This window comes from Rattus norvegicus, chromosome 4 (genome assembly GCF_036323735.1).
Source record: "Rattus norvegicus strain BN/NHsdMcwi chromosome 4, GRCr8, whole genome shotgun sequence".
Lineage (NCBI taxonomy): Eukaryota > Metazoa > Chordata > Mammalia > Rodentia > Muridae > Rattus > Rattus norvegicus.
In genome coordinates, this window is record NC_086022.1 from 61756107 (window position 1) to 61777047 (window position 20941).

Here is a 20941-nt window from a genome sequence, read left to right on the forward strand (position 1 = left end):
CTATTTGGGAGAAAAGCAAAGATCTCCAGCCTGGTGGGAAATATCTTAGGTGGACTCCTTGTCAGAAGTATGGAACAGGAACAGGAGACAAAACTGTCTATATAATTCCCAGGGGCAGCAGATCCCTTACTTAGATACTCTTGGTAGTAACTTTACCCAGAATGGTGCAAGAAGGAGGTGGGGGAGGCTGATAAGCTTCCCAAAAGTGCTACAAAGGAAGCATCATGCCTTCAAGCCAACCCCTGAAACTCCCTGTGACACAGCCTACTCCTGCACAGGTGAGGCATGCCCACAGAGCCCTGCACAGACCCTTCTTTGTCCCCACTACCTTTGTTCTGCCCTGCTCCTCTCTGTTCTCCAGTTAGACTCGTTAACTACATTCAAATATACGTCTACAGCTTAGGTCTTATTGGGGTAAGTATTGGTGTCTCTCTGCGGAGGCTTCCTGCTGCTGTCAGAGCTGGGCTCTGCCCCCTAGACCAAGTACAGCTATAACTGTTGGCCAACGTCTAGTGACGCTACTGCTGATGAAGTTTCACAGTCTTGCCACTGAGATGTCTGGCCAAGAGAAAGGGAGAGGGAGGGAGGAATCAGACTCTAACAGGATAGCAGGGTCCCTTTCTGTCCCCAATCTTCTTGGGTGAGGTAAAGGTCTCTGAACCAAGCCTAAGATTCCAGAAGAAGCTGTGAAGGAGACTGAGGCTATGGCTGGCTAATTAGATCGTATAGTCTACCTGATGACCATAAGGGGTGGCCAACAGCATAGCTAGGCACTATCTTGAGAGACCTAGTCTTGGTAAAATACAGAGTGGCTCTGCAGAAGGTTATAGGTGGGACAGTGACTTACCTCTGTGATCCGAGGGTTGGTGCATTTGCTATTGGCACCTGACAGTTCTAGCCACCGGCTCTCATGGGCAGGGCAATGCTGGCGTAGAGTACACTGTCCAGGGCTCTGACACCAGCCACACTCGAAATCCGGGTCAGCCTTGAGGCACAGCCCACAGCTCTCACGCATGGCCCCACACTTGTAGAGGTAAACTTTGAAAGACAAGGACAAGAGGCACTTTGGGATGGGGAGGGGTTGAGAGTGGCCACAGGGAAACTGTGAATCTCCATTTGGTCTCAGCCATCCTTCCCAGGAAGCTCCAGCCACTCTTCCTCACTCCTGGGAGCCACCACAGGACAAAGCCCAGGGTCAAAAAGTAACAGGCAAAAGTGGATGGTAAAGAGCGAGGTCTGTGAAGGAAAGGCTCAAAGCCCAAGGGAGAGGGACAGTTTCAGGGAGGTAAAGACAAGATGACAGAGATGACATCGTCCCAGGAATGCAGCCCAGGGTCTCTCCTTCCCTCCCTTATCTCACTCCCACCCCTCTCTGCCGTCTCCACCAGCCCTGGCCTCTTCACACCTTTATTCTGAGCTGGGTTGTCGATGTTGAAGTGTCCATTCCACACGACTGTCAGCTCCACTGGCAGGTTGTTGATCTCCATCCCTTCATAGGAATACTGCAGCCAGATAGAGGGAGCAAAGGAAGAGCAGAGAAAAACCTGTTACAGAGATCTCTGTGGAGTGCTTAGCCAAGAGCACACAGGGTTAAGGGCTAGCCAAGACTGTATGTGTGTACATGTGTCTAGTCAGATGGAGGGGCAGAGATGATAATGCAGAAAGTGGAGCTGGGTTTCTACAGAATACCTCGCTGGTAACATATCCATGTAGCAATCTACCTGTGCAACAGTATATCTGCACAGCAACAGGTAGAACAGATGTGTAATAGTACATGCATGGGGACTGGATCAAGAAACACACCACAGCAGTCAATGCAGAGACTCTTAAAGTACTGAAAATAAGCGATAATGAGTGCTTTGGCCCAAATGGAAAATGGTTATCAACTCCCATGTCCCGGGGAACTCCACGAAAGTCAGGGAACCCCACCAAGATCAGGAGACAAAAGAGGATGTAGAAAGAATGTAAGAGCCAAAGGGTGATGATGAACACCGTGAAACACTGGCTTCTGGACAAGACGTGGCTACCACACTCGTGACCTCATAGCAGCTGCGGCTACCAGCGCAAGACATGCACAAGTTCAAGTCAGTCTACTTGTAGTATGGGTGGATGGGGAACTCATAAGGCCTCATCCACTGAGGAACAACTGGCAGTTAAAAGCTGGTAGCAGGGGGATTGTTCTTTGTTGGGGATATGGCCACTGGTAAGTTGCCCATATTAAAGCAGAAAGCTCTATACTCAATCATATATGAATAGCAGTAAAAGAACTTACTAGGTTATTAAGTAAAGAAGATGAAGAAGAAGAGGAGGAAGAGGAGAAGGAAGGAAATGAATCTGGGAAGTGTGTGTGTGTGTGTGTGTGTGTGTGTGTGTGTGTGTGTGTGTGTGTGTGTAGTCCTGGAAGAGTCGGAAGGGAAAACTGGAAGTGGTGGTATGATCATATTGTATTGCACATGTGTGGAATTGTTGAAGGGGAAAGGCAAAAACAGACTGGATAAACTGCTAATTGCAGACAACAGTCTCAAGGAGGGGGTTGCAGGCAGGAGTTTAGTCTAGGAAAGAGCCCTGTTCTGTCTTGACTGCCCAGGGAACTCTGGTCCATGGATTCTGTCAGGTTGTAAGTCTACATGGAACTAACTCTTAATATCAGAAAACGTTCACTGTAGGTCATCCCTTTGCCAAGAGCCTGCAATGAGAGACCACTGAGCCCAGGCAGAGGGGGTGAGTTGCAATGAATAAGAATGCTCAAAGGGGGAGGGATGGCTGAGGATGGGAGAGAAATGGATCCCCTAGAAGCTTTAGGGAAAGGAAGGAAATCCTGTGTTCCCAACCTACCCCTGCTGCTACCAGGACAAGCCTAGGAATCTGAGAAAGATTTCGAATGCACTCACAAGCCCAGCTTCCTACCATACTGCTACCCCATTACCCTGAGATGATGGAGGATATGCTTGCTTTGGGATTATCATTCAGATCTACTGTCCGCTCTCCTCAGAATGTACTGTCCTGAGCCAGATAACGAAGAGCCTACCTGGTGGTCTACACCTTTAATCCAACCAGAGACAGGAGGATCTCTGTTAGTGCCGGGTCAGCCTGGTCCACCTGTTAGTGGGTTTAGGCCAGCCAAGGCTACATAATGAAAACCTGTCTCAAAAGAACTCAAAAATGTAAAACAATATGATAAACAAGTTGTCTACTAAGTACCAACAGGCAGCTGATATATATGGTATGGATACACTGGACAAAGACATGGTCCATTTGCTGCTATGCAGGAAATGGGGGATCCCCATCAAAAACTTACTTCTGTAATATTCTACTTAATAGTTTTTTTTGTTGTTGTTGTTTTTTACTGTGGTTGATCCTGGATAACTATGAAAAGTAAAATTGTAGGTAGGGGAAGGCAACTCAATCAACTCTCCAGTACTGAACTGGGAGGGAATCAGCTCAAAATAGCATCAGGAAGTCCTTGAAACTGACTAGATTCATTGGGTCCCTCCCTCCCAGAGTAAGCAATAAAGCTACAAAGAAGACCTTCAGACAAGCCAGGCCACAACGACTTTTTGACCCAGCCCGCTGCATGGAAGAAGCAGAAACCAGCAGAGCTACCTGAAAAAGGCTTAGAGCAACCTCATGCAACTAGAAAGGACATTCTCTGACCTGTTGAGCTGACTGCAAGCCGTTCAGTGTGCTCCAGGTTTCCAGCTTTTAGAGAAGCCACACTTGGTGTCTTTGAGTCATTTCTGTCCCTTGAGTAATTCCTCACCCATACTTGTGTAAGTGACCCGAATAAAACTCACTGGTTCTCTAAGTTGGACTTTGGTGGTATCCATACATTGATCTGTCATAGGCTCCCTATCTGGAGTGAGGAGGCATGAATGTTGTATCTCCCCAGAAAAAAGTTTTGTCACACAACACTGGGTCACCCCAAGTTATGTCACTGTAGCCACGTGGAGTAGATTAAGGTGCAAATCCCAGGACCCTACCCTAGAAGTGGAGAGATCCAATGTCTAGAGACAGGGATGTTTTCATATAGTTTTTTCCAACTGTGGTTCTGGTGTTGGCCAATAAAATAATAAACCTACCAGAGGTATGGAGTCAGGGGCTGCCCAGAAGAGGGAGGAGAAGGTAACCTCCCTTTTGTGAGAAAAGTGTAGGGTACTTACAGACCTCTCCCCCAGTCTCCTCTTTCCCACTCCATCCCTTCTGCTTCCTTGCAGGCCTATAGTCCCCAGTGTGATGAGATGATTAAGGTCTTAGCCTCCCCACTGGAGGATTCTGGGTAGAGTCATCTGGTCCACCCAAGATGGATCTTCAGGCAGCACTGGAGATCCACAGACTTGAACTTTGGAAGGTTTCTGGGGTGACTAAGTCAGGCTTGGAACTCAGCTTCTGTCCCTCAAGCCAGCTCTAGTCAGGACTTAATGTGGGAACAGCAGGTGTTGACTAGAATGGAGTTATCCAGATATCAGTGAAGTCTTTAGGTTCCCCTCAGGATGATTCTGAAATAACCCAGGAAGGAATATGCAAGAAATTCTTACTATGCTTGTATGAGATTGTTTGTGTGTACAAATGTGATTACATGTCAATTTGTATGTGAATGTATGTATGTCTCATATACACATTCATACATAGAAGAGGAAGGTGGGGGGACAGAAAACGAGAGAAACATGAACACAAGTAAATGACCAAAGTAAGTTTGTGTCTCTTATTTGGAAAGTTGGAATTAAGAAAATCACACACCTTGGATGATCGCCATGTGGCCTGAAGATAATGCAAACAGAGCTCTAAGTACAGCGTCTGTCACCTGCTCTAAGCCCCAAAGAATGCTGTGTGTTTTGATCTGAGTGTGTACACCTGGGGATGCTCTGTGAAACCATTTGTGCTGCCTGTGTTTATGTTTATGGGGAATAATAATAGCAGGCATGAACTGAGTGTTTCTGTGCCAGACACTTGGTACATATGGAGCTGTGTGCACATGAGACTGCTTATGTGTTCTGCTGTGTGCAAATGTCTGTGTGCATTTGCCTTTTGAAGAAAATTGAAAAACAAAAGGCTCCGAGGATCAAATACTCGGGCAGTGTCTTTTCTTTTTCTCTCCTATTTTCTGAGGTTGCAACTGGGCAATACTGTAGACATCATTAACCCCAGGTGCCCCCGCCAGTCCTGAGCCTCTGGGGAAGTCGCAGTGTTCTGCAGATCTGCCCTCTCTAGGTGACCTGCATCTATACAGGACACATAGGGCACAGTAGGAGCTCTCTGTATGTCCCAAAGCTGGGCAGCTTGGACCATCCCCCTGACCTCCCTCCCTCTGCCCCACTTAGCATTTATATAGCACTCTGTAATCAGCAGGCAGTTCATCTGCACAGAGTTCAGGGCTGCACAGGACACAGAATGCAGGAAGAAGGAGAGACTGCAGGCTCCTGAAGGCCTGGAGGTTAAGTTTCTCAATCAAGGCTGGTGAACCTCCATCTCGGTAGTGATGACTTCTTCATCCTCTTGGGGATGAGTGACCCCCAGCTTTCTCTCATTGTAAGGACAGGAAGAACTCTACATGGAGTTATTCTTGCTTCTGAACAGAACTTCCTTGTCCCAAGTACTGAGGGATTCTGCTGGGGACTTTAGTTATTTGAACAAGCAAGCTCCCAAAGCACTGGAATACAGTGTCTATTTCCAGGGCTCTGACTGGCTTCATGGCCTCCTTCCCTCTTTGACCAGCACTGTGGTGGGCCTGTGCCCTTTGCAGCCCACTCGTGCTCGTGACCGCCAGCCTGAGAGGAGGTGGCAGGTTCTATTATTAGCAGCACTTGACATTTTCCTGGAGCCTTGGTCTAAAGTAGGCCATGCATCCCTACAGCGGCTCCTCTGTGGCTGCCTGCAACTATCCCTCTGCTCCTCCCTTTGTCCCCAAGAGCTACAGTTACTGCCCCCAGGCCTGTCCCCAAATACTGGATCTGGAAGTGCCCCCATCTGTCTTAATCTGCCAGATTAAGGAGTCTACATGGCTGAGATTCACATTATCCTGGGATCTACAACACGCCCAGCCCCCCATACTCCTGTCCTCCAAAAGAGATGCTCCTAGGGAAAGCCGGGGCTGAGCATTCCTGAACTGCAAGAATCTAGGGGATCTAGTGGGATAGGGGTCTCCTCTCAAATCTATTTTGAAGTTACCACTCCTACTGTCTCAGTACCTGAGACTTAAAACTCTCCCATCGTTGGGGTTCTTAAAGTAAAAAAAAGGTCATGTGGTCAGAGATAGCTGAGGTTGCAGGAGAGCCCTGAGGCCCCAGCGCTAGCTGAAACTAGACCTGACTGAGGACAGAGCAGTGGGAGACTCTGCAGTTCCTAAAGGCCCCAACACTGTCCTTGGTGGTTGGTCAGTGCCTTGGCTTCTGTATCCAGACAGCTATAAGACTTCTCATTTTTCCAGAAGTAGATCTGGAAGCACCTGGGGCTGAGAGCTCAGGAGCTTAGAGGCCCTGGCTTGCACCAGAAGCACTTGTAAGCATAGGGCCTGGAGCACTGGGTTTCCCAGATGAAAGGGTCCCCATGGGGGAGTGTGTCACCTTTTGAGCCCTTAAGGCCTGGAATTCAGAATCAGATAGACAAGACAGACACCTATACTGTCCTATTGTATTCCCATTCATGCTAATTGGGTGCCGGTGCCAAGTACTTCATGGGCACCATGGAAGAGGAGACAATGCTAGCCTACCCCTTTGGACTCTTTCCTTAGGCACCTCTAGAGTCAACCTCATATCCAGAAACTCTCCTGAGACTACCAAGAGCTCACTGGGCAAGTGGCCCTTGAACTGTGGTGGAGGACACAGGAATTAGACCTGCTGAGGACATGGCAATCCCGGCTGCTTTGGATTCAGCACTGAAGAGAGCAAGCTGCCGATCTAAACCAGCTTTTTGGAAGGTCAGTTAGTCTCCAGGGCACAGAGGAAGGTCTCACTGGGGATTTATAAGATCAGGTTAGACTATGCATGGGGTCCCAGGGGCATCGAATGACACTTGTGACCAAAGTCACAGACTCTCTCCTCACTTCAGACATTTTCCCATACCCTAGGGCAGCTTCTCCCAGGAAGACAGGCTGTTTTCTTTGCAATCTGAAATCTCACTGTGTCTGTGGAGTCCAGTGGGGGATCCCAGCTTCCCTCTCTCTTCTCGTTTGGGGGAGAATTAGTTGAGCCAAACCCTTGGGGCTGATTTGCTTGACCTCAAGATTTTTGAGGACAAAGCTAGTGTCTCCTATACTGCAGAAATCTGGGGGGATAGTCTTGATGAGTGTAGAAGCAGGAGAGGTGCCCCCCTCATCCCTACCACCCCCACCCTCAGGCAAGAAGCTGTGGGAACAGATCAGTCTCCTGTATTGCTGAGTGACACGGAGCAGGCTTCTCTGAGCCCCATTTCATCCCAGACAACTTCCTAAAGGAAAGGCAGGGTGTTCCTTTGCAGTTCTTTGTGTGGGGACTCTCTGGGCCTCCAGTTACACTCTTAAATAAAGCCAGTGTGTTTACCCACTCAATAGCAACTAGATGCATGGCGAGGAGACAGTGTGACACAGAAGAGGACTCCAAAGCCAGCCAGCCCTCTACTGGTCACAGTGTGACCTTGAGTTAAGTCACTCTCCTTTGGGTAAGGGCAGGTTGCCTGGCAGCAAACAGAGCCTCAGCTTCAGGGTTTTGATTTGCTCTCAGGTGCCCTGCTAAGATTTGCCCACAAATCTAATTTTATACTTCCTACATTTGGACACTAAACAAGGTACCCAAACTGCATAAACTTCAGATCCTCCAACCTGGATCTGCATCTCCAACTTGGGCCTTTATATTCTTTCCGTTCCCCTCCTCCTCCCCTTCTGCCTCTCTTATTTTTTTTCTTTTTTCTTTTTTCTTTTTTTTTTTTGAGACAGGGTCTCATTCTGTAGCCCACATTAGGCTCAGACTGGTGCTGATCATCCTGCACCCATCTCTCAAATGCTGGGGCTATAGGCACAAGCCACTGGACCTGAGTTCTGCTTCTCTTTTGTTCTGTAAAGAACTGTATGGTTTTTCATTGCTGGAAAGCATCATAGGTCCCTAAGTCCTTAACCCAAAATCAGCTGCTCTTAAGCATCTAGGTGAAGAGAAGGGAGCCCAGATGAGTGAAAGGGAGCAGAGCCAGGGCCTGAAGGCAAAGAATAAACCCGTTGGAAAGGGGCACATGGTCAGGGACACTGTTCCCTAGAGATCCAGATGACAGCTAGCTGTTGGCATCCTGGGGGCGCTGACGCCCACTGGCAGAGCCTGACCTTAACTATGGAGCTTATAAACACAGGGCAGGGGCCATCTGATCCAAGCCAACTCCCACCTCAACAATGGTGCTTGATGCTATTACTTGATCTGTCCCCAGACATTCCTTGCTAAGACACAGTTTTTGTGTAGGTTTAAAGGCAGTGGTGGGTTTTTCTGGGCTTGAATGAAACACTTAGGTCAGGCTAGGTGAAAAAGGAAGGGCCTAAGTCTTTCTGCCAGAAGAAAGGGAAGAGTTTTCTTTCTATTGTTACATCTGCTCACAGACAGAACTCTACGCTGGTCCAACGGTAAGTATGTCTTATGCAGGTGACCCTGATCGTACAATGGTTATAATCAGAGTTTACAGCTGGTGGACTTTTTGGTAGCCATAAATCCATTAAACCACATGTTCAGGGATTAGATTGGACAGTCAAGGGTAGGAATAGGAAGAAGGATTCCCGTGGGCAGGGAGCCCAGGGATCTATGATATAACAAGTCCAACAGAGCTGAGTTATTGGGACTAATCAAGGCCCATAGGAACAGGGCCAGGAGGGTGACTCACGGAGGTGTTCTGACACTGCACACTGGAGCTGTTGAAGCGCAGGGCAGGTACCCTCTGCTCCATGCCTTGGATGTTCAAGATGCACTCGTAGCCTCTCTGTCCCGACTGAGGCTGTGGGAGGTTCTTAGCCTTCAGAGTGATGGGCTTGATCACCTCTACTGGAACCAGGATCTTGTCCACTCGCAGCAGCTGGGGGCAGTCCTGGGGACAGAAGGCATGGCTCAGCTTCAGCACATGGGACACACAAAAGGACAGTGACCTCTGCCAACATTACACAGATGTTGACCTTTGTTGTGGCTGGTTCTCCAGATGACCATGTGCCCACATTGGGGAAGGAGTAGGGATGAGAAATATCAAGTGTTAGTGTTACCGTCTTGAGGTCACTCCTCTTGGAGTTTATCCTTGGCCTCTTCAAGTTAGTTTTAATGTCAGTTTACACCTAAGATGCTCTAATAGGCCTGTGGTCTCCTCCCAATTCCTTTCCTTCCTTGGCAGAGACTGACCCTGCTGCCTGGGCATCTTGCTCCTTTAGGGACTGATGGCACCTTTGTCTGCCAAGTTCCAGGCAGCCAGGAGTTAGGACAGATTGGCCATATGGGGAAATATACATGGAGGTAACAGCCTGGGCCCCAGCTCTGTTCATAGAACTCAAATGTGGAACACAGCTAGGGAAACTGAGAAGGCCTCTAGTATATGGACTAAGCGAGGCATTTGGCAATGTTCTGGACTAGTATTCAGTGGATTTTTCGGTCTAGAAGCTTCTGAGTAAGTGCTGAGGATGGTTGAAACTGAGAAAATGCTCCTCAGAGCAGATACGCACTGCCTCTCTTTGATGGCTGCAACTCCTGGGACCACAGAGAGCCTTTGGCATGGAGGAAACAATCACTGGGCCCCTTTCTTTTGAGATACTCAGCACTAACTTGAGAGGCCAGGATGGGCTTGGAGAATAATAGAGTCAGAAGATGATATGGTGGGTACTCTGCTTTGTGCCTGGAAGGTTCCACAATCCTTCAGGTTCCTCCCTCTGTCCAGGTACTATCAAACCAGATGATGTGAGCAGGCTGACCAGAGAAAGCATATCTTTCCTTGGAATGTTCAGACAGATTAATAGTTTCCATGGAGTGATGTTGATTAAAGACACCATGGGATCTTAAAGATAATTAGAAATTGTCTTTCAAAGCAAATGAGGGACTGATTCCTTATGTCACTGAGAGCTGCACCAGATAACACTGAACTTTTGATCCTATATACCGCTATACTGAGATTCAACATCCCTTTGTCTGTTAGATAGGAATTGGGTATCTGGCAAAGAAAGGGGAGCAGCACACACTAATATCCTACACCTCAGGTGTCCTCCAACTAAGGGAAACAGGAACTTAGACAAATCTTTTTATGTCACATTCATAGTAGCATCAATGACAATAGCTGAAAGGCATTGTCACTAAGGTCCATAGATGGATGAAAGTAACTGTCTGTCTAAGTGTGTGATTCATTGGTAGATAGACAGACAGACAGATAGATAAACCTATCTATCTCTATCTAGATCTCTATCATCAATATCTAGCAATAAATATAGATACCATACCCACACAATAGAAAAGTATCCATCTTTAAACAGGTGAAAATTCTGACCCACAATATGGCTAAACACTGAAGACATTATGCTAAGTGAAATAAGCTAGCCCCATAATGACAAATTCTGCATGACTTCATGTGCACAGGGTAGATAGAGTAGTCATATTTTAAGACAGAAAGGAGAATGATGATATCTAAAATAAGGGGAAATGGAATGTTGCTCCATGGAGGAGAGCTTCAGTTGAGGACTATGGGGTTAGATATACAGTGTGATTGTACTTATATGTACCCTTGAGATAGGTTAAAACAGTATTGTCATTTGTGTATTTCACTACCGTTAAAACCAACCAATCAGAAAACCTAAAACATAAAGGAGTGGCAAGGTCTCAGGGCAGTAAGAGACTGGGAGTGAGGACATACCATTGCCTTGATCTTCCTCTTACAGGAAGCCCTAAGGTTTTGAAGAGGTAGGTATCTGGGAACCATGAGGTACCCACTTAGGGAGTCTTCAAGGCTCCATTTCCTCACACTTTCTGAGTCTATCTATCTGGCCCTGCGTGTCCTTACAAGATGTGAATGTTGTATACAGAGACCAGAGGGATTGTTCCTTGGAGAGATTCATGCTTAGACAGAATAGGAGGTATGTGGGCCTGGAAGACTGTGGATAGCATTTCTGTAAAGAACTGGAAGTCATGAGCCAGTTCTTGGGGGAGTGTAGACCTATCTGCTCCTAAGTCCAGATTATCTTTCCTGTGCCCACACTTGATAAGAGACCCAGGGTACACCAATACCTCTCACCTCCACACCCCTGAGCAAATGTTGCCACCCATGATCAGTCTCAGGGAACCTGGAATTCCAAACTCCTCTGAACAATCTGTCTAATCTCTTCCTCAAGAAGAAACTGAGTCAGGGTAAGAAAAAAAAGAACTCAATGTCAGTTGATGGATGGACAGCTAAAGAAGCCAATTGCTTGTATCATCCTCCTCCCTCCCCTTTGTGAAAGAACAGGTCCTAGTGAGTAGAATGGAATCTCTCAGATGGTACAGTGATACCCGTTTGAGCAAGCCTGGAACCCTGCTCTGTCCAGAAGATGGCAAGAGCCAAAAAGCCCTCCTCACTTGTCCCTGTAAGATTCTCACTGAAGCTTGTTAGGAGTGCTCTAATGAGTCCTGATTAGCAGTGGCCACATAAAGGCCTAGTTTGCATATAAAAAGGTTGGCAGTTCTGAGAGGAAGTTCATTAATAATAATTGGAGAGGCCCAGGGATGGGCTGGACACATCTTCCTCTAAGTAGTGATGATTTTTGACCCCAGTGCCCCTGCTTAATTGAAATGTAAAACGGCAATTTTCCCCTAGGCAACAAGGCATGAAGAGGCCATCTCCACCACCCTGCCCTTCCTCCCACCTATCATCCCAGATTGACCTGCTGTCTGCTAAGATTCCAGGTGCAAAGCTACCTACAGACTCATGGGAAATGTCAGAGAAGTTCTCATACTCCTCAACAACAAAAAAAAAAAAAAAAAACAAAACAATCCCCCCCAAAAAAACAAAACAAAAAAACAAACAAAACAAAAACAAGAAAACCCAACTATTTCTCAACCAAGGGGTTTAGGGACTCTGACCCCCTCCCTGGTCATCAACATTTAGGGTTCTCTGGCTAGAGATAGATGCTGGGAAGTCATAGAATTGAGTTAGTGAGTCCATGTTTCTTCCTGCTTACTCATGAAGAATGATCTTGTCATTGACTGACCTAACTCTGGGATAAGAATTCTTCCTCTAAATGTATGTCCTGGAGATTACATGAGTTATTGTGGGCAAGGCTCAAAGAAAGCCAGCATCCAGCAAGAATTCCTTCTTTCCTTGCCTCTCTCAGCTCAGGTTGCAGCTCTGTTCCTCTTCTTCTCCAAGTTCTTCCTCCAACTTATAGGACCCTGTTCGCCCACTCCTGCCTCTCTATCTTTTCCAGAATTATACTACCTCTTCCAGCCTTCTAGACTTCATGTCTCTTAATGGACCTGACTCATTTCCATATTTGAGTGCCTCAAGCTTAGGAGAGACAAGTGGGGTGACATGCATTCTGTCCCCAGTCTCTCCTACTGAGAGTCCTCTATGAGACAGTCTGTTCCTATTTATTTATTTATTTATTTATTTATTTATTTATTTATTTATTTATTTCACTTTATATCCCAATTTCAGTTCCCCCCGAATATTTCCCCATGGCTCCTGTCCCCTCATCTTTTCCTCTGAGAAGGGTAAGACCCGCCCCCAACCTGGGTACCAACCTACCCTGTTACCTCAAGTCACACTGCAAGACTAGGCATATCCACTCCCACTGAGGCCAGACAAAGCAGCACATTTAGGAAAACAGGATTCACAGGCAGGCAATAGAATCAGGGACAGCCCCCACTCCAGTTGTTGGAAAGTACACATGAATACCAAGCTATACATCTGCTATGTATGCATGGGAAGGAGGTTAGATCCAGCCCGTGTATATGCTCTTTGGTTGGTAGTTCAGTCTCTGGGAGTTTCCAAGGGTCCGGGTTAGTTGGCTCTGTTGGTCTTTTTGTGGAATCCCTACCCTCCTCTCTTGGTCTCTCAGTCCTTTCACCAACTCTTCCACAAGACTTCCTGGGCTCCGGCTAATGTTTATGGGTCTCTGCATCTGTTTTGGCCAGATGCTGGGTGGAGCCTCTCAGAGAACAGTTTTGCTAGGCCTCTGTCTGCAAGCATAAGAGAGTATCATTAATAGAGTCAGGGATTGGTGCTTGCCCATGGGATGAGTCACTAGCTGAAGCAGTCATTGTTTGGCCATATGATGGCATTGCTTTTTATTTAAGCTTTACGAACTTAAAACACAAAGGAGTAGTGAAGCCTCAGGGCAGTAGAAGGAGCTGTAGTGAAGATCCACCACAGTCTTGCTCTTCTTCTCAGAGGAGATCCTAAGGCTCTAAGGAGATGGGTCTCCGGGAACCATGAAGTGCTCGTACAGGGAGTCTTAGTGGTTCTATTACTATAGCCCACTGCATCTATCTGGTCCCCTGGATTTATCTACGTATCAGAAGTAACATTCTGCTGCTGCATTGTCACATACTCTGAACCAATGGCATTGGGTGTAACCACCAAATCCTCCCTTCACCTATAAAATAAAGACATGGTCTGGACTTGATGGTTTATATGGTCCTGGATATTAGGACACAATAGAAAATGTAACATTTGGACTTTCCCCCTGGTTCTTTGCATGCTACTTCTAGAACCCTTAGAATTTCCTGAACGATTCTGGGGATAGGAACTTTCTGTTGTTGTTCTCAATAAGCCCATTTTAACCATACTTGAGTTTATGCCAGTGAGGAACTCATCTGAGAATGAGGACTATGTGCTAGCTAACTTTAGGATGACAGCGTCTTTCCAGATGCTGCAGAAGAGCGAGGAACTAAAGGTTAAGTTCACCACCAGTGGCCAGTGTGGTAGCAGATGTGGGGAGAACCTTTTAAGAACAACATTGCAGATCAAATAGAATACATTTCATCTCCTCTGATCTTACAACTGTTCTCTGGAGTAAGCCCATTGGTTGAACTTCAAGAAGAGTTAAATCAATCATGTCTACATAAAGGAACAGGCATAGAAACCCCACGTAAGGAGTTCAGGAGATGCTTATTGGTTACAGGCACTGACTGCTCTTGCAGAGGACTACAGTTTGGTTCCTAGCACCCACATTAGGTAACTCATAACTATATGTAACTCTAGCTCTAAGGGATCTAATACCCTCTTCTAGCCTCCTCTGGTGTCTCTGTACACAATACACACAGTAAAAATAAAAATAAAAATAAAGTAAAAATAAAGCTTAAACCATCAACAACCTTACATGGAAGAACCAGAAACTTCCTAGCTGGTGAACAGATGGATGTCCTGGGATAACATGCACACGAAGCAGAAATGGAGCCCTGGGCCCCTCCCCACAGATCTTGTTCCTGACAGTTTTCACTTGCTGTTCCTCTGTATCCTTTGCAGCATCGTTTCTAATAAACCAGGGAATGTAAATAAATGTTTCTCTGAGAGATGTGACATATTACAACAAAGCATCAAACTTGAAGAAGAAATTTGGGGAGCCCCCATGGAATAGTCAGTTGGTCAGAAACACAAGTGAGCATATCTGTGACTTGTGACCGGCATCCTAAGTGTGTGTGTGTGTGTGTGTGTGTGTGTGTGGTGGGGTGAGCTTGTGGAACTCAGTCTTTTAACCTGTGGCCTTGACACTAACTCCAGGTAACTAGCATCAGAATTGAATTAAGTCATAGGCATCCTAGCTACTGTCTGGAGATTAGAGAACAGGTTAGTAAGGAAAAGTCAAGTATGTGATATCATGAATGAACATATGAAGAATGGCCTGTTTTGCTTTCTGTCTTTGCTCCATTATTAGTCCCATAGATGATCTGAGATTCATCAATAAAATATTTTGAGGCTCAATTTTTCCATCTCTACAATAGAAATAACAATATCTCCTCAATCAAGAACAGAGAATAACTCACATGTGCACACAAACAGCATGATCAAATATATTTCTTTACATGCTAACTTAAAGAAATTAAAAGCAAAATGAAATCAGTATCTGATCAGTTAGTTTAAAATGTGGTATTTAAAATGCCAATCAAACTCGATTAATGATAAACAGCAAGGGTGATGGGGGAGCTCAATGAGGAGGTATAGCTATTTATAAGCAGGGAAGTATTTTATTATTTTAATCATTGGTATTTTTTTAACCTTGTATCTCCTAGCACTGTACCTGGTAGGCATTCTGTACTACTGTTATAATTCCAGTTGATGTAGTTAACTTGGTACAGGGATTTAGTCCCCACCCCCTTCACACATTTCTTACCGTGTGCGATCCTGTTTTGTAACACAACTCATATCATCATCCTGATATTTCAATGAAAACGATTCAAATAAGCAGTAACCTTGGAACTCACAAATGGTGAGTCAATATTTTCTTCTGCTCATCTTATTTCCAGCCACAGATGATTATCTAACCCCATACTGATTTCCCTCCAAAATACACTGCCCTTCTCTTTTCAAAGCAGGCATTTCACCAAACTGTCTTTTGAAAGGGCCAACTCTTGCAGAATGGAAAACACCTGTGTTTGGCAAGATTATGTGGAGACTTGAATGCATGTAATAAGCAGCAGTCTCCTTTGAAGGCTGTTTCACCCTGTGGCTACATTCTACAGTTGTACGAATAGACCAAGGGTATGGAGGGACAGTGGCTGGAGGGACAAGCAAATATTTAATAACTTGGAATTCTGAAGATAGATCCAGATGACTCTAGGTCAACAGTTGGCCCCTTGTATATTTTGGCCTTCATTTAAAGGTACAAAATGAGGCTAAGGGTGCTGAGTGCAGGAGAGCAAAGCCAATGTATGAAATCCAGAGAGCTGCCTTTCTATTCACTATGTTCAGCTTGCCAGTGGTTCCTTTAGGCAGAGGCTTTGCAGCATATTTAAATAATTGAACAAGGACATAAAGACTGCTCCTGGGCTGGGAAAGAGAACACTGCCTTCAAGGGCTAGGGCTGCCTGAGGCTGGGGACAGACAGGCTTGTGGATTTACAGCCCCTGGTGTATTTGTGAGATGAGAGCTCTGTTTCTCCTGGTTGTTACAATGAAATTGGGAGAATGCAAAGCTCTTGGGGACATCAGATCTAGAGTGGCTAAGGAAAACATGATTTGTAGGTAACTTCTCCTCCCCCAATACCACACCAGCACCCCCCCCATCAATTCCAAACAGGAGCCAGCCCTAGTAGTCCTAACAACTCCCCAAATTTATACTCACCCTCTTAGACCCCTGATGCTCAATACAAAGATGTAATGCACCATATATTTTCTTGCTGTTCCCCAAGTTTATAATGCCATTAGCATGATCTACGATGGGTTGGTTTATGGAGAGAGAGAACTAATAATACAGAAAGGAAATACCCATAACCCCAAGGGGGAGGGGCAGGTGAGATTGATGGAAAGTGCAGTTGTCTGGAGAAATGGCAGCCCAGTAATTGAATACCTGAAAGGGGGATGTGTGCATGGGTTGGAAACAAGTTTTTGAGCTGGGTTTGGCTTTGTTTTCTCAAGGGAGGTGAAAGGCATGGCAGAGGTGGTTCCCAGGAAGAGCTGTCTGATGGAATTAAAGCAGAATTACTGACAAATGGGGGATAGTGTAATTTCTTTCCAAAGTCAAGCCTGGGATAAATAAATGCTTTTGACTGTTATCTCTAAGGGTGGGTTTCATTCAGCATCAGGGACAAGCAGCAGTCTAGGACTCTTCATTTCTGATTCTGTAGTTCTAGCCTGAACTTGACATTTAGGGTCCTAGGGTCTGTCATACCTGTCCTAATGTAGGATACCGCAGAGCCATCAGGGTGGCAGTGGACGTTGGGAGAACCTTTCAAGTACAACACTGCAGATCAAACAGAATGTATTCCACCTCCTCTTACAATTGTTCTCTGGAGGAAGCACACTGGTTAAAGTTGAAGAGGAAAAGTAGTAGGTGGCACCTCCTTTCTGAGATTGATCACTGGGAACCACCCTGGCATGTATAGCTTTTCTAGATTGGTACCCAGAGAACACAGCTTCGATAATGGATCACTTGGATATTTCAGCTCTGACGAGAAATAACAGTACAACTGCCCATTGAGGACTACCTCTTTGCCAGTGGATTTGTTTTCTACAGCAGTTCATCTTAACCATCAGTACCAATTGTGTGGGCCAGATGTCTCTGTTCAGGCTGTAGAGGAACCTCTAGGGCACACAAGGACAGAGGCTCCTACAGCCATAGGCCATTTCAGGATATGGCAGGAAGCCTTAGAGGGTACTGGGAGAACAGAACTGAGCACAAGAAGAGAGACACTGCCACCCTAGTGTGCTTTTTTTCTCTTCACCTCATCTCTCCTCTCCTCTCCCTTTCTATTTGCTGCCTGGGCTCTGGCAGCTGATCTAAGGGTCTAAGTTGCTATCACAATAACATCATTAGTTGAAACAAAACCATCCCTTGTAACTGGGATATAGTTACTATACTCGACATATGTTACTGGACATTCTATTTCTAATAATGGTAATTATGCCTGAATACTTGCTGTTTATAACACAACTACAATGGCCCACCAGTTCTCCATTCCAGACCAATAACCTTGCCTGAACGTGCTCTTTGTTCACAGGAAAAAAGTAACTCAACACTCCTGGTGATAGCCAGCAAAACCAGTGTGAGGGGAGATGAAAGCATACTTGGGGATGCAAGATGGTGCCACAGATGAAAAGTCACCTGGCAGCCTCATTCTTGGCTAAACAAAAGGACCTTATCTTCATCACCTCACAGGGTAAAGAAGGACGTGAACCCAGGGAGCTCCAGAAGAATTCCTGTACCAGCATTGCAAGAGTCTTGCCCCGATGCCTAGAGCAACTTCAGGGTCTAAGACCATGAATCACCCAGTCAGATACATCATGGATCTCTAAGACTTGACTGGATAGGCACCCTATGAGAATATAATTATATTCATAATTATAACCTAGTCAGTTTGAATATGCTACTCATATGTATGTTTTCAGGGCTGACCTTTTGGTGTTGACTAACCAATCGATGTATTCTTCCTGTACTTTCAACATCCCTTAGTTGCCTGTAGCTCTTTGTATGGGGTTGAGAACTCACTCATAGACTCACCCACATTTACATTTGCATGTTTATTATTTAGCTCTTGTTTAGGTAGTCACGTTGGTGAGACTTTATGAGTAAAGCTTCTAATATTACTAGGAGACAGTCTTATATAAAACCCCCAATCCTTTGGCTTTTAAAATCCTTCTGCCCCAACTTTTCCTCCTTTTCAATTATTTCTCACAGGCATTTGCAGTGGTACCACAATAGCAGACATTTAGATGACTAGCCTGTGAATAAAGACCATCTTTCTGCTCTAGTTTATGTCCAGAAACAAAAACCAAAATGCTAATGGTATTTTCTTTTCTTTTTTAAAAAGGCTACATTTACACTAGCAAGTAGGGAATCCTATTTTGAGTTTTGAAAACAATAACTGCTCTTAGTGACTCAGTCAATAGTTCAGAAACATTTATTTACTTAGTTCCTATCTGGTGCATCTACTAGGAAGATGTTGTCACAGCAACCAAATGAGGTATCTAACTCAATCTCTCCCTCTATGCTTACTTCAAAATGGCCCTGGGATGCAGTTGGACCAGAAGTAAACTCTTAGAATGTCTTTCTCTTAAAATAAGCACAAATCCAAAAAAACCAAACCAAACAAAACAAAACAACAACAACCCCCCAAAAAACAAACAAAAAACCAAAAAACAGAGGGGCCCAAGTTTAACCCATGTAATGCTGTGATAAGGAGATATGGAAGATTCTGAGTTATGATAGAGTCTCCTACTCTAGAGGCCTGCCCAGCTACCATGCACAGCTTATGGAAACTGGAAAGAACGGAAGGGTGATAGCAAGACCCGGGTCTATCTCGTGCCCTTGTAATCAGCCATATGCCTCCAAGTCTGTTCCTTTCTCAGGGTCCCTGGCATCAAATCTCTTGAGAGACCTTGGATCCCTAGAAGGTGCTGACAAAGCCAGGCATAAATTTGGTACCTTGTACTTGAAAACACCATCTCCCACAGACCCCACACCATTGTTCTGGGAACCTTGGTAGCTCTAACTTTGCTTTCTTTGGCTCTTTTAATCTTCCTTTCTGAGCATCTAGGATAATGTTGTCACAAAAAGAACAGGAAGGGAACAAGTATGAGAGAAAAGAAATTTCAGGCCTCCTCAAAGAGAATGGCAAGAAGCAGTCTACAAAGTCCATTGCTTTTGTTCTCCTAACAGCCTTGGCCTTTCTGTTCCCAATACCTTGGTCAGGTTCACTATTTTGAGAGCAGGAGATACCCTGAAAGCCATTTTGTCTGACTTCTGTCATGTTCCTGGTAGATTCAGATGGGTATTTTCAGGGGCCTTGACCCCTTCCCCCAAGGGAATTGATCTGCCCTTCTGTTCCTGTCCCTAAGATCAAGACCCATAGATAAAGACTGTCAGCCTGTTGCCAGCTTTTCATGCCACGGTGGCCCCACTGGCTGTCTGACTCACATCTCTCCTATTCCCTTGGAAGTAGTCAAGAACTACAGAGGATACCCACACTTGTATATTTGTACCCAAACCTCCTGGGCTGAGCCAGAACCATGGCACCAGTGAAGGGCTGAGCTTGTCCATTGCTTTTATGCACCACCCCTGAAGAGCCAAGGTTAGGGAGAGTGGAGGAGACTTCTAGAAACTTCTCTTGGTTTTCCCTCTCAATAGATGGGCTGCACATATGTTCTGTGCTTACAAACAGTACCTCTCACCACACCACTGCTGGAACCTACCTCAGGGAGCTTCACTCGGCCTTCCTGGAAGGAGCATGTCTTGGGGTCATGGGTACAAACATGCCGGTATTTACACCAGTGGCAGCGGTATGGGCTCTCCACACAGGACAGACATCTGGGCACAGAGAAGAAGCACACATCTTAGAACCTCAGCTTTAGCTATTATATCCTTAGACTCTAGTAGAACATTTTGCTATTAGGAGAGATGACCCTTTAATGATGAGCAATCAAAGGCCTCACACAAATCCATCCTTCTCAAGACTTCATAGGATGAACTCCTCACTGAGCGCTGGAAACCTGTGAGCCTCCCTCTCTCCCCATTGTTGACGTGGTCCTTTGCAAAACAGGATATTGATAAGAAGCAGAGTCCCTAAGAACTAAGACAAAGCCCAACCCAGGTTTTAATTCAAATTGTACCTGAGTCTCACTGTTAGAGACCGGGCAGTTGGGCAGGTAATGGTTCTAGTGGAGGGCAGGGCCTGAGTGCTATGATCTTATTAATTTGTGAATCCTCCATATGATGAGTAACACTATGGATGGGATGCCACTAAGAGGTGACATCACTGGCAACTCATGGCAAGAAGTGAGAAGAAAGCCATGATGTTGATGCAGCTGGGCTCTGGCTGGGCAGGAGACAGGCTTCCTTCCCCTAGGTCCTGACTGAGCTAACTTCTAGTCTCATGGATAATCTGCATGGACTCAATCCTATTATGGGCCATAAGTTTTTATTCTATTAGTGCTCCCCAAGTGTCATGTTAGATGCCTACCTGTGAAGATAGGAATGCAGAACAGCATGTTAATGTTGTGTGTGTGTCGGAGGGTGTCAGGCCATGTGTATTTCAAACTCTTCTGTGGAACCCTGAAGCTTCTACAGAGCTCCTTTGGAGACTATCTAGAGTCCCATGGGACTCCTAGATAGAGAGGTTCCTAGACTCCTAACCCCCCAGTAAACAGCACCTTATTCTATCTACTTTGCATATTGGGCTTCCATACCTAATTTCAGTGTCTATAAAGAAAAGGTTTTTTAAAAAAATTGGACATCTACTATCTGGTTCAATCTCATCACGTCACAGAGCAAATGACAATAAAATCCCAACAAAAAGCTCAAGTAGCACCTAACCAATTTGCCACTTGGGGTTCAAAATGGT

At 45.6% G+C, this 20941-nt stretch overlaps 1 protein-coding gene and 1 long non-coding RNA gene across 5 annotated transcripts in view; one reads left to right on the forward strand and one right to left on the reverse strand.

Moving 5' to 3' along the window:
* The window catches only part of Plxna4 (plexin A4), a 441985-nt gene that overhangs the window by 68624 nt on the left and 352420 nt on the right, over window positions 1-20941 (reverse strand). For both annotated transcript variants that reach the window (XM_063285987.1, NM_001107852.3), the window contains 4 exons: window positions 19794-19908; window positions 8830-9030; window positions 1406-1502; window positions 848-1038 (listed from right to left, as the gene is read on the reverse strand). In XM_063285987.1, coding sequence (XP_063142057.1) covers window positions 848-1038; window positions 1406-1502; window positions 8830-9030; window positions 19794-19908 — 604 coding nt within the window. The remainder of the gene's footprint in view (window positions 1-847; window positions 1039-1405; window positions 1503-8829; window positions 9031-19793; window positions 19909-20941) is intronic.
* LOC108350688 (uncharacterized) overlaps window positions 1-20941 on the forward strand; it is an 84095-nt gene that overhangs the window by 55629 nt on the left and 7525 nt on the right. The window contains exon 3 of one of the 3 annotated variants that reach the window (XR_005504158.2): window positions 17603-20626. The exons of 1 other annotated variant lie outside the window; for it this stretch is intronic. This is a non-coding gene — a long non-coding RNA (uncharacterized LOC108350688). Of the gene's footprint in view, window positions 1-3501; window positions 3806-17602; window positions 20627-20941 lie in introns of those variants that run through there. One more of the 3 variants, XR_005504157.2, reaches the window with a different exon arrangement.